General features: G+C 26.9%; 1 protein-coding gene across 1 annotated transcript; it reads left to right on the forward strand.

The window, feature by feature from the left end:
• Positions 1-12,218: 12,218 nt before the first annotated feature.
• LOC124925772 (protein NRT1/ PTR FAMILY 3.1) lies at positions 12,219-15,214 on the forward strand. Its single transcript, XM_047465859.1, has 4 exons — positions 12,219-12,349; positions 12,437-12,654; positions 12,763-13,322; positions 14,070-15,214. Exons 1-4 carry the CDS (start codon positions 12,277-12,279, stop codon positions 14,980-14,982), a joined length of 1,764 nt encoding a protein of 587 aa, XP_047321815.1. The 5' UTR covers positions 12,219-12,276; the 3' UTR covers positions 14,983-15,214.
• The last annotated feature ends 1,105 nt before the right edge of the window (positions 15,215-16,319 follow it).

The raw sequence follows: 16,319 nt of genomic DNA on the forward strand, positions 1-16,319 counted from the left end.
TCATTTAAAAATTTCTTCCACTACTGGCACTACTTCACATTTAATTTGACCAACTTTAACAATTAGTTGGATTTTGTAGGATTTTTTTTTCTTGGTTAAATTTATGGGTTATTTGAAATTTTATAAAATAAATTATATATTTGTTTTAAAATATAAATTTAATAAAAATATTTTATTATTTTATTTGATGAATTAAATGATTAATTACTAAAAAAAAGATAATAATACGATGAATAAAAAAATTTAAAAAATAAAACTCAAATAACTCATAATCTTATCAAATAATTATTCTTTAGCCTTGTCGTGGTTTTGTTTTTTTAACGACTAATTCTCGCGGATTGACCATATAACCGGCAAATTTACTCAACCAATTTAATCAGACGAACGGAACTTGCCGTTTAACAGGCTCGAATCTCGAATCCAGGACCTCAGAAAAGTTGAAGTATCCACCTCCTGTTGCTGTTAGGCTAGAAAAAAGAATTATATATATATAATTATTTATTTATTTTTTATGGAGTTTTTATTCTTATTAATTTTTTTAATTTTTGATGTCATGTTTTTAGTTGTGTTTAATCAATTTTTATCATTTTTAATATAAATGAATTTTTTTTAAAAAAATAAAAAAATAGATTTTTTGAATGATTAATTAGTTTAATTACTAAAATGTCTATTTGTATTTAACATTAAAAAATAAATAAAATAATTTTAGTATTTTAACTTATAAAATAAAATAAATGATTTAAAAGTATAATATACATGAATGCACCATTTAAATATAAAATATGATAAAAGAGAGAATTAAAAAGAAGTGCATAAAAAGCACAAATCAAACAAGCTCAAGTAAAAAGTATTGAATCTTCTTGTTAGTTTCACATAATAAGCAATATATAATTATGAAAAACAAAATGCACTTGTTATTTGTAGGAGTAATTATATTTCACATTTTTTAATTTTTTTTAGAGAGAAATTATTGAGAGAGGTTATGATTTACCTGATTAGTTGAAAAAATAATATTTTTTTTTTCTCTTCTTTCTTCCCTTTTATCCTTTTTGTCGTTCTCTCCAATTTCACCCTTCCACTCCTTTTTTTATAACACACTATTTTATCCGAATCTTCAAAGGAAAAACTTCATTTTAAGAATTAATTTCAAATCTAATTAAATATTATTTATTTTATAATTTTGAAATTAATCTCATACCAAGAATTAAAAAATATTTGAAATGAGTTTATAAAAATGACAAAAATTTTTTAGATAAAATTATATTTTGTCATTTTACTAATAATGAGATAAATAAATAGTAAATTAAATTAAAAAAAAAATAAGAATATAACATTTCCATAAAAAAACAAATAATATATATATATTAGGTTGGGCTTCAACCCACATCATGTACTAGATCCACTTCTTCTGCTTATATTCATATATATATATATATATATATATATATATATATATATATATATATATATATATATATATATATATATATATATATTAAAGGACAATAAATTAGTTAATATTGACGGTACAAATGGATATGCAGTTAAAATTGAATTTTAATTGATTTTTAGTAAAATTGTTTTTTTTTTACAATTAAGAATTCCTTGAAATCTTAATAGTTTAATTTAAAAAATATTAGTTATATTATTATTATTATTATTATTTATATATTAATAATTTAAAATATATATACATTTAAACATAAAATTATTAAATATTAAAAAATAAATAACACTATACAAAAATTATATTTGTAAAATTAATTATATTAATTTTTGTATTTGAATAAATAATATATATTTTTTAATTTATAAATGTAATTTTGTTTTTTTTAAAATATAAAATTATAAAATCAAAATTATTTAAAATTATAAAAATTTATTTAAAATCAGAATAGTTAATTTTTTTAAAAAAATTTAGAAATTTTAATAAACTGATTAGACTATCATTATAATTCTGGTTACCTATTTTATTTAATTATTAAAAAAACTTAAGATAAAAATATAACAGACTGCCGCCAGCCGGCTGGCCGGCCCTTGTTTCTTATTTGAGAGTGTCTTTCTTTATTAAGAAAGCCCATTCTTACAATACAAATATCCATTACAAACTTGAAGCATTTTATTTTTATAATAAGTTGATAAAATAATTTGAAATATCTGAACTCATATATCATGGAGTCTAATGGATATTTTGTAGCATGAGCATATATCTTTTAGTTTGGGCCGTAATTTCCAATATATGTTTTCGGGCCCAGTCGTGTCTTCCTTTTCGGACCAGGAAACCAGGATCAATATTGGTGAGGCTTACTCAAAGTCAGAAAAGACATATAGAAAGTGATTTGTTTTTTATTCTTTTCAATGAGCACCCTTATACGTTTTATGACCTGATGTTTTCTCTCTTTTCTAAATAATGAAATATCATACCCAATGCAAACTTTAAATTTGTTTGGAAAAATATTAGTCTCTTTTCAATAAGTTTGCTGTTGGGAGAAATTATTAGTTTATGGCTCAACTCACAAACATCTTCTTTTAAAGGGTAGGGTGCAATATATGGTTTAGGAGTAAACAAAATTGAAAAACCCGAAAAAATCGAACCGATGAAAAATCGACCAAATTAATAATAAATCGATCGAACCGAGTTTTGGCCGGTTCATAATTTCTTGTACCAACCTTGGCCGGATCGGTTGACGGTTTATATAATAAAAATTCGACGATTTAACAGACCGACCGTGTATATATATATGTTTAGATATATTTATAAATTTATGTAGTGGTAAATATTGAATTTAAGTCTATTTTGGTTTTAAAATTTAAATTTTGTCACACACATATTTATTATTTTGTATATTTGATGTCTTTTTTCTTTCTTAAACTCAAAATTATTTAATTAATATTATAATATATTTTCTTTTAAATTAAATAGTTGTTTTATTATATAATTTTATTGGAGAATTCAATTAATTTTCTATTCTTTTGGTTTAGTTTTTTTTATATATAAATGATTTTTTTTTTTATAAAACTCAACTCATTTTTTCGTTCTTTAATTTATTATATTATATTTATTATTTTTTCAACGATTAAACTGACAAACCAACCGAACTGATTTTATAACCGACCAAACCGAATTTTAACTGCCAACTGATGGAGGAAGATTTTGAAAAATCGACATCAATGGTTATGATGAATTTTACGGTAAAAAAATCCATCGAACCGAACCGCTTACACCCTTAATATGCATGGTTGAATTTTAACTAACAATAAATGAACGTGTAAGAGTCTTGTATTGGTCAGTTTAGGTCGTGTATGTTTCAACGGTGGAGACGACTCATCTAATGTGCATTTCAAGAGTATCACTGATATTTGAAATTTTTTAAGTCAGAACCATCGGTGAGTGTTGAAAAGTTTGAATTGAAGCGATTAAACTTGAGTCTAAGCCAAATTTAAGACTATCCTTGTTAGTTTCTCTAGATAGATAATTTGGTTGGAACGGAATTATACAAACTTAAAAAATTATATTCTCCAATCCATGGCTTATTTGCTATTATCATGGAATAAGATAGGTCTCGTTTGATGAAGGGGTTTTGGGGATAAAACCTAATTTTTATCCTAAAACTCAAAATCTTATCAACTATCAAATCAAATAATTTTATCATTTAAATACCAAAACTACCCTCTAATTTTATTTTCTCTCTCTAAACCATCATTCTCTCACTTACACCATATTTTCTAAAGTCAAAGGGTAAATTAGTCTTCAAATTTTAAAAACTAGTTTTTTCCTACTTTTTATCAAACAACGATTTTTTTGGATAAAATCCAGACATAATCCAAAAAAACCCTTCCTCAAACAAGGCCACAGTGAAAACCTACCGAATCGGGTATCTCTGCGGATTAACTTTTAATATTTTTGATTTGATTTCTTTCCATTGGGTAGTAAAGGCGCACATGATAATTATTTATTTTATATAACGATGCCGCTAGCTAGCTAACAGACATATCACTAAAATCAAATGAATCACATGTGAAACAAAACAAATTAAAGATTGACAATGATCACTTCAATTGGTAGGAACCATTTCTCTTTCGGTGATTTGTAGTTTATATATGTCACTTACCATAATATATATAATATTAATTATGAATACTAATTAGTTAACATCATCAAATAGTCTCCTAAATAAAATGCTGATTTTTTATAACAGGCCGAGGCCAACGCCAATAAAAACATTCAATCGACCGTATATAAAATAACTAAGGGCCGATCATCGATAACAATTATATGTAACTTTTTCATTAGGGATAAAAAATATTTAAGACAGAAGAGATTCATTCAATTATATACCGGCCCGCCATTCTCTAAATTAAAGTAAACTCATAAAATGGAAGTATATTTGGTCTGTCTTAAAAATGGAATATTTCTAATCAATTTTCTCCACAAACTTATATGATAAGGACCTGTATTTATTGACAAGCCAATGTAATGTTAGAAAACAAACATGAAATTAGAAATACAAGACTTTATGAGTGCGTTAAGTTGTTGCGTGTATGTCTTTACATATATATATATAATAAAAAACACAACAATATTATATAATTTAACAGTAACGGTTTTATTTCAATAATTCTTTCTAATAGATGTACACGTACCTTTATTATTAATGGAAATAGTTAGATACATTGCGTGTGAGAAAGAGAGATGCAATAATTATATATGATATTCTTGAATATATATAACAAGGTACGTATTAAAGTATGAAAAGAAAAATTGCAACTTGTTAAATATTATTTATAAACCAATTAATAAATTAATTAGTGAATTGAAAAGGGACTGAGACCTTTCAATTGCGCACCCACCAACACTCACTGTTTGTAGAAATGGTATGTAGATAGGACAATTGTGGTGAAGGATCGATATTGAATGTTATATATATTGTGGGTCATAGTTATTATTTTCATTGGACAAGATTGTTTTTCTATAAATAAATAAATAAATAAATAAATAAAATTTCAAGTGATTATCTTAATATTGTCATTTCATATCCAATTATTTTTGCTTATCTCAATATTCATTTATTTCGGGTATCAATCAATCAATCAATATAATAGCTGCCTCAAACCCATTTTTTCAACTATAAAAACAATTTAATTAAGTTCCAATATTTAAAACAGAATCATTGGCAAATTTTATTACAAAAGTGAAATAATTGAAAATGAAGAATTCACGGACGAATATATAAAGAGAGAGATGACGTGGATACAATTGTTGCAACATGTAATTAAGATGGAAAAAAAAAAGAATAAAGAGGGATGGTAGACTGGTAGTACAAAAAGAGAGAGATGTTGGGCTTAATTTTTTTTTTATCTTATCTTAAGATATCAACTTTTTCTTTTTTAACTTTGAAAAACTAGAGTGGTAATTATTGAATTTTTAAAAATAATTTCAGTCTAATCAAATTTAATTTTACTCATTCTTACTGTATAATAATTTCACTTAATTTATTAATTAAATATTAAATTAATCATTATTATTTTTTAAATAAAATATTATATTATTAATACCCTTTTAATATTTTAAGACAAAAATTATTCTTTCAAAATCACCACGAATCATTATTTCTTAAATAAATAAAAAACCTTTAACTGAACCCAGCCTAAGACTCATATTTTCCGTTTGAGCCTGAACGATGTGAGATTGATTTTTGTCGTCGTTAAATATCTTTCATTCTAATAACTTCTAATTAGGGGTGACAATTCTGGTCGAATTTTGATGATCATGTTTGCGGGTTTAACTATACTAACTTAAACATTAAACATGATATTTTAGTAATTTGTGACAAAATTTTTAACCTAAGCTTGAATTCTAATTGACATGGATCTAATATAACTCGAACTTAACATTATTTAATCCGATATATTTAATATCACATCTCTATTTTAGATTAAATAACATAAATACAAAAGACAATAAAACAAAATCACAAATTTGTTCATTTCAAATGAATAAAAAATGACAATACCAAAACCTTAAACAAAAAAAGAGTTTGACGAGTTTATTTTGGTCATTTCAAGTTAATCCAAATTTAAGGTATTTAACCTGATTTCGATACGAACCCTAAAATACTTTACTAATTTTTTTTTGGTTCAGCAATACTCGTATTGGGTTAGATACTACATACCATACTTTTAATAATTAGCTGTCTATTTTTTTTTCCCTCTTTTTAATTATTTCTTGTAATTATATATGTGGTGTAGAAACATTGAGACATTTATTCTAAAAAAGCTCAAGATTAGTACATACATGATGCATGATTGTAGGTATCCTTGTGTAGTTGTGTTTATGATTATATCAAATAATTAAACAAAACGATAAACTAAATTATTGCATCAATCCTCATGTCTACAAGACATGATCAACGTCTTCTTCAATGTCATCAACTTCATCACTTCCCGTTTTTCAGCACATGAACATCATCCACCAACAACCTTTAGGGTTCACATTAAATAAATGTTTAGAAAAATAAATTGAGAATCTTCGAGGTCCTTAATTAAGGGTTAGGTGTCCCAAGTGATCTGAATCGTTTGACTAAAGTCAAATATTGATTGTCCAACTGTCCAATGTCCTTTCTGTTCTAATTCTTCTTTTCAGACTTCAATTATCACCAAAATGGTCCAGGCTCCTCTGTATTATAATAATATTTAAATAATATCGAAGATTCAAACTTGTTTGAATAATTTTAAATATTTGTCAATCTTTTTGTTCATATTCTATAATTATTGTCAGTGGTAGTAACTAGTAGGAGGTGAGATCAAATTTATTATAATTTTACGGGAAGAAAGGGAGCATGGAGAAGATGAGAGCAGATAACTCTAAAATCTAAAGGTTGATTTCAAAAAAGTACAAAGGAGATATTTATAGTCTATTAATTTCATTATTTAAAAACTCATATTTATTATAATTTTTTGATTTGAGACCTCACACATTTATTATATAATCTATTAGTTATAATTTAAAAAAATATTTAAGTGTTATTTATTGTGAATAAACATTAATGACTAATTTGATGGAATACCATACCAATTCGCAACTAACATATTTCTACTTAACATTATAAATATAAATTTATAATTTAAAACTTATTTATTTCACAATAAAAACTAATAATTAAATGCGAGAAATGAAATGAAGACTTCAATTTGATGATAGAGTACATGAGTTACAAATTTCTATATTTTTCAAGAAAATATATATATTAATGTTTTTATTTTACTTAAACTATTTTATCAAAAGACATAATATATATTAATTATTTTGATTATCTTGTTTATATGTATTATTTATTTATTATTTGAGTTAAGCTGTAATTTATAATACATGTTAGACAATATTTATCAAATATGAATATCACATCATTTTTTTGAAAAATTTAATTAGTTTTGATGTTGTCTGTACAATATATTATTGACATTTTTTCCTTATTATAATTTTATTATTTTTCATATTTTAAATGATTCAAGTGTAATAATTTATAAATTAATTATATATTATTAAATATATATGAGGTATAAATTAAATTTGAAAGTCTCAAACATTATTTTAGTTTAATATTAAAATTAAAAATTTGATTATTTAAATAATGTAGTAATATGTGAATTAATCATTTTGAGAGCTATTATAATTATACTTAGATTTTGAATTTAATTTATACCTTTTAAATTTAAATTATTATTTGATATTAGTAGTTACAGTATATATATTTCACCGTACATTTTATAAGTACATGAATATAAATAATTGAATTTAACAATTTCTCTCCTTTAGTAAGTATAAATTTGCGTATCAATTAAATTTTACCTTATAAATTATCAATTAAAATATAAACATTTTCTTACATTATTTTTATATATAGTAAATATTCATATAATTTGATAAAAACATACCCAAATAAATGATTTTCTAAAAATTACAAACTAAGTATTTTAAAAAATAATTTTTTGAGGTTTTTTTAGTCTCTTTTCTCCTTCATCGACTTTAACTGAGGCGATTCTTGTACCCGATTCTCAGATGTAGCAACATAACATCAATGTATTTTTTGTGATTTTTCTCTTGGTTTGTTCGGATTTGAATTATTTAAATAACCTACAAAGAAAGAAAAATTATAATTAATGATATTTTAAGGAAGTTCTGACTTAAAAAAAAAAAAAGACTTAAATGATATGATATATATATATATATAAATAAAATATAAAATAATAAATTAAAATATAAATATTTTAATATTTTAATTAATGAATAAAAAATGTAATAAATATGAAAGAGAGTAAAATAATGTTAAGGTCATTTAAATTATTTAAATAACCCAGTAAAGACAATTTTTTAAATAACCTATATCACACGAGCCAATTACATCATAAAATATATAATTAAACTTATATAGTTTAAATACATGACGCAAGCATAATGCTTCTGATCTCATGATTTATGCTAATCATTAATATATTTATTTACTTACAAAGTTTTGATAATTTGAACAAAATAAATGAATAATTTGTTTAGATTGAAATGAGAAAATATTTATTTTAAAAATAATTTAATATCTTAATTGATAAATTAATGGACGAAAATATTACAACAAGAGAACATTAATTTACAGAATTAATGAGTTATTCTTTAAAAGATTACAAATGAGAGGGAAAAAAATAGTGGAGACTATTACTGATCTTATTGAAATATTATAACTATCATTTATTTCATGCAAGAGTAATAATATAAAAAACTGTGGAAAAAAATTACGGTAAAAATGTTATAACATTTTTAATTTTATTTTTAACCGTTTTAAGTTTATGGGCGGGTCAACCCACAATCCGACTCAAGTATCCATTTATTTTCACATTACAGAACGATCTCTAAAACAATTGATATAGTTTAATTCCTCAACTCAATTAGTTTAACCTCTAGAGTCCACTTTTTCACATACTACGAGTGAAAGAGAAAATGTAAAGACTACCATTAAAGTAGCTCATACAAGACTTATTATATCCGTATGAATTATTTCTCATATCTCTATAAATATGACAGAATTATTCCATTATTCCTCACTAATAATAGTGAAATATATAGCGCAAAGTCAAAAGAGAATTATGACTGATTAAAAATTATTGATAAATCACCGCGTTCATTAAATTTGGTGTTGAATTTAAAATATAAATTGTTATTAGCTTAGTTGGTTAAAATATTGTACTTGTTTTGTTATGTTGCAAGTTTAAACCATACCTATAGCATTTTAATCTTATTTTAAACCGTTTTAAGTTTATAGACGGGTCAACCCACAATCCGACCCAAGTATCCATTTACTCTCACATATATATCCAAATTAACCATAACTTTCGACATCATTATATATGTATATAGATTAATTAGTTAAAAAGTTGAAATTATATTGTTAAAATGTTCCACGTTCATCAAATTTGGCGTTGAATTTAAGATATAATGTTATTAGCCTAGTTGGTTAAAAGATTGTACTTATTTTGTTAAATTGCAAGTTCGAACCATACCTATAACATTTTTAATTTTATTTTTAACGGCTTTAAGTTTATGGGCGTGTCAACCACAATCTGACCCAAATATCCATTTATTCTCATATATATCCAAATTAACCACAACTCTCGACTCGGCAATCCGGACACTTTCAAAATTAAACATTATTATAAAACAATTGATACAGTTTGATTCTTCAACTCAATTAGTTTCACCTTTAGTGTCCACTTCTCCCCATACTACGACTGAAAAAGAAAATGTAAGGACTACCATTAAAGTAGTTTAGGTGAGACTTACTATATCCATATAAATTATGTCTCTATCTCTATAAATATGACAAAATTTCTTTCATTATTGCTCACTAATAATAGTGAAATTTATAGCGCAGAGTCAAAAGTGAATTATTACAGATTAAAAAATTATTGATGAACCACCGCGTTCATAAAATTTGGTGTTGAATTTAAAATATAAAATATTATTAGCCTAGTTGGTTAAATGATTGTACTTGTTTTGTTAGGTTGCAAGTTCGAACCATACCTATAACATTTTAATTTTATTTTTAACCGTTTTAAGTTTATGCGCGGGTCAACCTATAATCCGACCCAAATATCCATTTACTCTCACATATATATTCAAATTAACCACACTCTCGACCCTACAATCCGAACACTTTAAAAATTAAGCATCATTATATATATATTTATATATATATATATATATTTATATATATATTTATATATATATATATATATATATATATATATATATATATTTCTGAGCTCGTTAATGTTTGTTTGTTATGTTGTTCGTTGGTGACTATTTTGTTTTATCTATTGTTCGTTAAATGTTAGATGTATGTCGGGCCTATTCAATGTCATTTTTAGTTACTCAATTTTGTATTTTTTTTAGGATTTAAATCATTCTCATTTATATGATATTGTTATTATATTAATTTTTAATTATTTTTACATATTTTGGTGTGCGATACTTCTTATCTAATATGTATTAATATAGTGCCTGTATCCACTAAGAAAATGGCACTTGTAGAAAGAGAAAAAATTAACAAATGAAAAAAATAATGCTTAAATTTAATATATAGATATCACTTTATAAGTGAGATACAAATACTACCTATAATAATAACATCAAATTAACCGTCCAAAGGCTGGTTCGAACAAAAATAAATTAGGTGGTCAATTAAAACCAATAATGAAGACAATATAATAAAAGTCATTAAAAGTCTTGTTATACATTGTGGGTTTTTTATTTTCTTTTATAATTATGTAAAAGGAAACTATAAAGTTATCTTTATTGAGGTTTTTATTTTACAGTGAATGTAAAAAAATAAAACTGAGATTGTTTCTGACCGCACCAGACTAATTAAAAACATTAACCAGTAATTAATTACACAATTAAGTGATCTAAAAGGACCAGAGATATGTTCGGTCGGGGATCACATTAAACCTTAAATGGTTTTAATACTTATAACTAAGGTCATGCAATCTGCACAGGACCACCATTAAACAAACACATAAACATAAAAAATAGAGAAATGATTAAGGGAAGAATTTCAGATTGAATTACGTAAATCTGATTTGTCGTAAAATTAACAAATTTTCTCTTTATTCTCTCTCCTCACCGTTCATTATTTTTACAATCAGTGATGTAGTGACACGTCATTTCCTTCCCCTATTCCCTCTCTCAAATTCCCGGATTATTTCGCTGCTACCCATACATGCAGTGTCTGTATTTCAGACATATACACAAAAGTGAAGCAGCACCCTCCTCATTTGTTGATTTTTTTTTTTATCTTAGTACATGTGACAATTACTTAGTGAATACAGACACACACGGAGAATAAGAATAGGATGAATTAATCCAAATTCCTTCCGCCAATTAAAAATAAAATAAAAGCTACATTAGCTCAAAATCGTGTGTGGGCCATTATTGATTACATGTTAAAACTAAGTTATATTTGTTTTTCTTATAAAAAAATATTAAAAAAAATTGAAAGATGATAATTAAAATACACAGGATTGCAACCTGTATGTTTCGATCCTGGGTATGCTCTTTCTGGGGAAGAAATATTTAAATATATTTAAATAATTTTTTAACGGAAATTCAAAATATTACTGTAGAAGTGAAAATTCAGCAACCGAAATAATCTAGAAGATATTGAATTCCAGATCCATCCTATAAATATCCGTGCTTGCACTAGCTCACAAAAAGCTAAAAGACAATTAATTCAATGATTTTTCTTATATATATCGATTTTTTTTAAAAAGACTATTATATATTTTTTGCTTAATAATAGACAACAAATAAAGAATTTTTTTTTATAATTGTGATATTATGAGTGTGACCTCGTCCCTATATTAGCTTGTTGAACTTAATTATTTCTCTTTAAAATAGTAACTTTTAATTATCAAAATGAAAGAAAAAAAAAAGGAAAAACAAAGATTTTTCCAATTATATTTCATTAATAATGCGAAAATGAATTCCTTTCACACATTTTAATTCCAATCCAATTACTATTATCTTATACTATACTAGTTACTATTACTTATACATCATTCCCTTCTTCTCATCTAAATCTATATTAGTGACAAAATAATATATTATTCCAAAATAAATAGCCTCACACACAAATATGTGTATGTGTGTGTCTGCATATATATATATGTATGTGGATGGGGATGGATAGTAGTTAACTGAAAAGATTTGGCTGAGAGATACGATCAATAATGGAGAAAAAGGATGAATCAGTTCGAGTTCAAAGGACCAAAGGGGGGATGGTGACGATGCCCTTCATCTTTGGTAATAATTTTATAAACTTTAATTTATAATTTCAGTCATTAATTAACAAGGAATAGATAAATAAATAGATTCAATGAAATTTTGCAGCAAATGAAGCAACTGAAAAACTGGCGGTGGTGGGATTTGGAACTAATATGATTAGCTACCTAACGGGACAGCTTCACATGCCTATAACAAAAGCGGCCAACACTCTAACCAACTTTAGCGGCACCGCCAGCTTGACTCCCCTCGTCGGCGCCTTCATCGCCGACTCATACTTCGGCCGTTTTTGGACCATCACCGCCGCTTCTATCATCTACCAAATTGTACATCTTAATCTTATCTTCTGTGTTTCTTGTTTTTTTGTTTTTTTCTGTATTATATCTCGAAATAAACGTAGAGGGCTTTATTTTTGTTTATTAATTATAATATAGGGCATGACGACATTAACAGTGTCTGCTGTTATCCCCAAACTAAGGCCTCCCCCATGCAGTGGAGACCAAATCTGTCAGACAGCTAATGGCGGACAGCTGGCAATTCTCTACGTATCACTTCTGTTGGCTGCAATCGGGGCGGGTGGGATCCGGCCATGCGTTGTGGCATTCGGGGCGGATCAGTTTGATGAAACGGATCCGAAACAGAAGACTAAAACATGGAACTTCTTTAACTGGTATTATTTCTGCATGGGCGTTTCGATTCTGTTGGCGGTGACGGTTGTTGTTTATGTTCAAGATTATGTTGGATGGGGTTGGGGATTGGGAATACCCACTATCGCTATGTTCTTATCAATTGTAGCCTTCATTTTTGGGTACCCGCTTTATCGGAATATTGACCCGGCAGGAAGTCCGTTTACCCGATTGGTTCAGGTTGCTGTTTCTTCATTTAGGAAAAGGAATTTAACGTTGGTTTCGGATCCTAAGTTGTTGTACGAGAATGATGAGATTGATGCAGCTATTTCTGTGGCTGGTAAACTTGTTCATTCCAAGAATTTGAGGTAACAAAATTTTCTAACCTAGCTTTTTAACTATTTCAAATAACCCTAAAAGTTATATCTTCAAAATACAAAAGGGTCAGGGTCCATGTGAGAACGTGGCTGGTCAGATACACAAGAAAAAGTTGTCCTTTACAACTCCAATTATTTGTTTGATATGGGTTTATTTGAAAATAGAGTACCATTTTATTTACAAAATTAATAACTTTAATGTATAACAAATAATTAAAAAGAAATTGGAGACTACTTTTTATATTTTACTTTATAATTTGGAATTACTTCTCAATATATATTCTATGTTTCCATTTAATTTAGTAATAAGTGAGCTAAATTCAAACATATAGTTGATTTTTAATTTCTTTCAGTTGAATGATTATTTGATAAATAAAACTTGCATAAATTAAAATAGCATATATATATATATATATATTGATTAATTGAAAAAAAATCATTTAAAAAATTAGATAAAATTAAAAGGAAATAAGGCAAATAATAATTTGGGTCGATAGTCAAAGAGTCCAATAATAAAAGCAATAAAATAATTTATGAAGGACAAAATCAATTAAGGAAGGTGTTCCCTCCCTTGTCCTCTTATATTTATGTGATCGTTATCACAATCACTGTCAGTTTTTCAGTGTCCACCATTATTTCACTATTTTTACATGTGATGCTAAAATTGATAAATAATTTAATCCATTTGTTTTCAAATAATTTAATTCATTTAGAATGTTAATTTACATTGAATTACAGGTTCTTGGACAAGGCAGCAATTGTGAGCGAAGAAGACGACATAAGAAAACCAAATCTATGGAAGCTAAACACAATCCATCGCGTGGAAGAACTAAAAACCATAATCCGAATGGGTCCAATTTGGGCAGCCGGGATCCTTCTGATAACTGCATACGCCCAACAGAACACATTTTCAATCCAACAAGCAAAAACAATGGACAGACACATATTATCAGGATCATTCGAAATCCCCGCAGCCTCCATGGCCGTTTTCACAATGACATCCATGCTCGCCACCGTCGCCTTCTACGACCGTCTCTTCATCCCCTTCATCCGTCGCTTCACCGGCCTCGACCGAGGAATCGGTTTCCTCCAACGAATGACAATCGGTTTCGTCATCTCTATTTTCGCCACTTTCGTAGCCGGTTTCGTCGAATTGAAGAGAAAACACGTCGCATCTGAATATGACTTAATAAACAATCCCCATGCAGCAATACCCATCTCGGTTCTATGGCTGGTTCCGCAATACTCGCTCCACGGAATGGCGGAGGCGTTCATGTCAATCGGGCACCTGGAGTTTTTCTACGACCAGGCGCCCGAGAGCATGAGGAGCACCGCCATGGCTCTGTTTTGGACGGCCATTTCACTGGGGAATTATACCAGCACGATTTTGGTTACATTGGTTCATAAATTAACTCAAGGGCGTGACGGGTCAAACTGGCTGCCGGATGATAATTTGAATAAGGGTAAGCTTGAGAGGTTCTATTGGCTCATAACAGGTTTACAAGTGGTTAACCTTGTTTACTACTTGTTCTGTGTTAAGTTATACACTTTCAAACCAGTTCAAGTCATGGTCATCGATAACAAACAAGAAGACAAAGATGCACCTAATGTTAATAATGGATCACTCGAGCTTTCGTCTCAGCAGGTCTAGTTTAGTAGTCACTTTACAACAAATTAATGCAATATATATAATATTTAGTAGTACAAATTAATTACTTAATAATTTGTATATTTTTCTTGGGTTCTCCTTTCCTAAGTACTTAAATGTGAAGACTCGAAATGAACATGAGAATGTGAGTTATAACACTTTAGCAATGAACTATCATTATAAATGTAGCAGTACTTTTTTCTATTAAGAAAAAAAAAATCATAATTAAGACTGATTGAAAGATGATTAACAAGTAAATAAAGTAAGGAAGAATTAAAATATATTTTTTTCTTTTCATATGTATGAACAGCTAGCCAGCTAGAAACTCAAAAATATACTTAAATTGGAATTATATAAATAAATAAAATTCCAATTTGGTTTTGTCTACAAGATCTCCAGAATATTGTGTTTGATTTTATGCAAATCTTGATAGAAACAAGTCAGTCAGGCACTCAGGCCACGTATTATTTATGTGACATTAATTAGTTATAAGTATTGATTAATTTTAGGACCACATGAAATGGAATAATTAATTAACAAAAGAAATATTGCAGTACCAACAAAATAAGTATTAATCATCGATCCAGCAAAAACTTCTTTATAGGAGAGATATCGGTACGTTATTCCTAATTTATATTATTTATAGAGCATTAATATAATATTAATTATAATTACCTGATGATCCTGCAGTTAATTTGGTGGTGGAGGAAAAGTGAAAGAATTAATGTGTAACACTCATGCACGCCAAAGATCAATTTACGGCATTTCTAAAGTTGATGGATTAATGAAAGCAGTTAATTAATTGGAACTTTAATTATGAAAATATATTAAGAAAGATAGAAAATCAACCATATGCTGATCATAGGGAAACGTTTAAGTTATACTTATATATATAGTAACATTGTCAACTAATGTTAGAAACTTAGACATCATAACAAATCATCTAGAATTGATTCAAAAATTTGGTTAGAATGAGCTTGAAAAAATTGAATGAAAAATTATGAATGAAATAAGTTTATCTAACTCTTTTCTAAAATTGGAGAAAAATAATAAATAAAAAATTATATGGTCATGTGACCAGCCTTTGATTTTTTTTTTCTTTGTGGGCTGTGGGCTTAAGCCCAACTAGTCCTAACTAAATGCTAATAAATGCACACCCCCGGTACCACTTGTTATGATGGTTTTTTTATTGAGTGTTTTTGTATGTCTTTTTTTTTTTTTTCTTTCTATTTATTGATTTTATTTTTATTTGGATTTGTATTCTTAGTGGGAGAGACCTAGGCCCACATTAAGAATATTATTTTTAATTTAGGTTTCCAGGGTTTTACATAACAACAAGT

The sequence above is a fragment of the Impatiens glandulifera genome, chromosome 2 (assembly GCF_907164915.1).
Source record: "Impatiens glandulifera chromosome 2, dImpGla2.1, whole genome shotgun sequence".
Classification (NCBI taxonomy): Eukaryota; Viridiplantae; Streptophyta; class Magnoliopsida; order Ericales; family Balsaminaceae; genus Impatiens; species Impatiens glandulifera.

Excerpts from the sequence above, each read along its gene's own strand:
- LOC124925772 (XM_047465859.1), top strand. The coding sequence starts at position 12,277 with ATGGAGAAAAAGGATGAATCAGTTCGAGTTCAAAGGACCAAAGGGGGG. Across the intron at positions 12,350-12,436 it reads GACGATGCCCTTCATCTTTG|CAAATGAAGCAACTGAAAAA; the intron begins GTAATAATTTTA and ends GAAATTTTGCAG. Across the intron at positions 13,323-14,069 it reads GTTCATTCCAAGAATTTGAG|GTTCTTGGACAAGGCAGCAA; the intron begins GTAACAAAATTT and ends ATTGAATTACAG.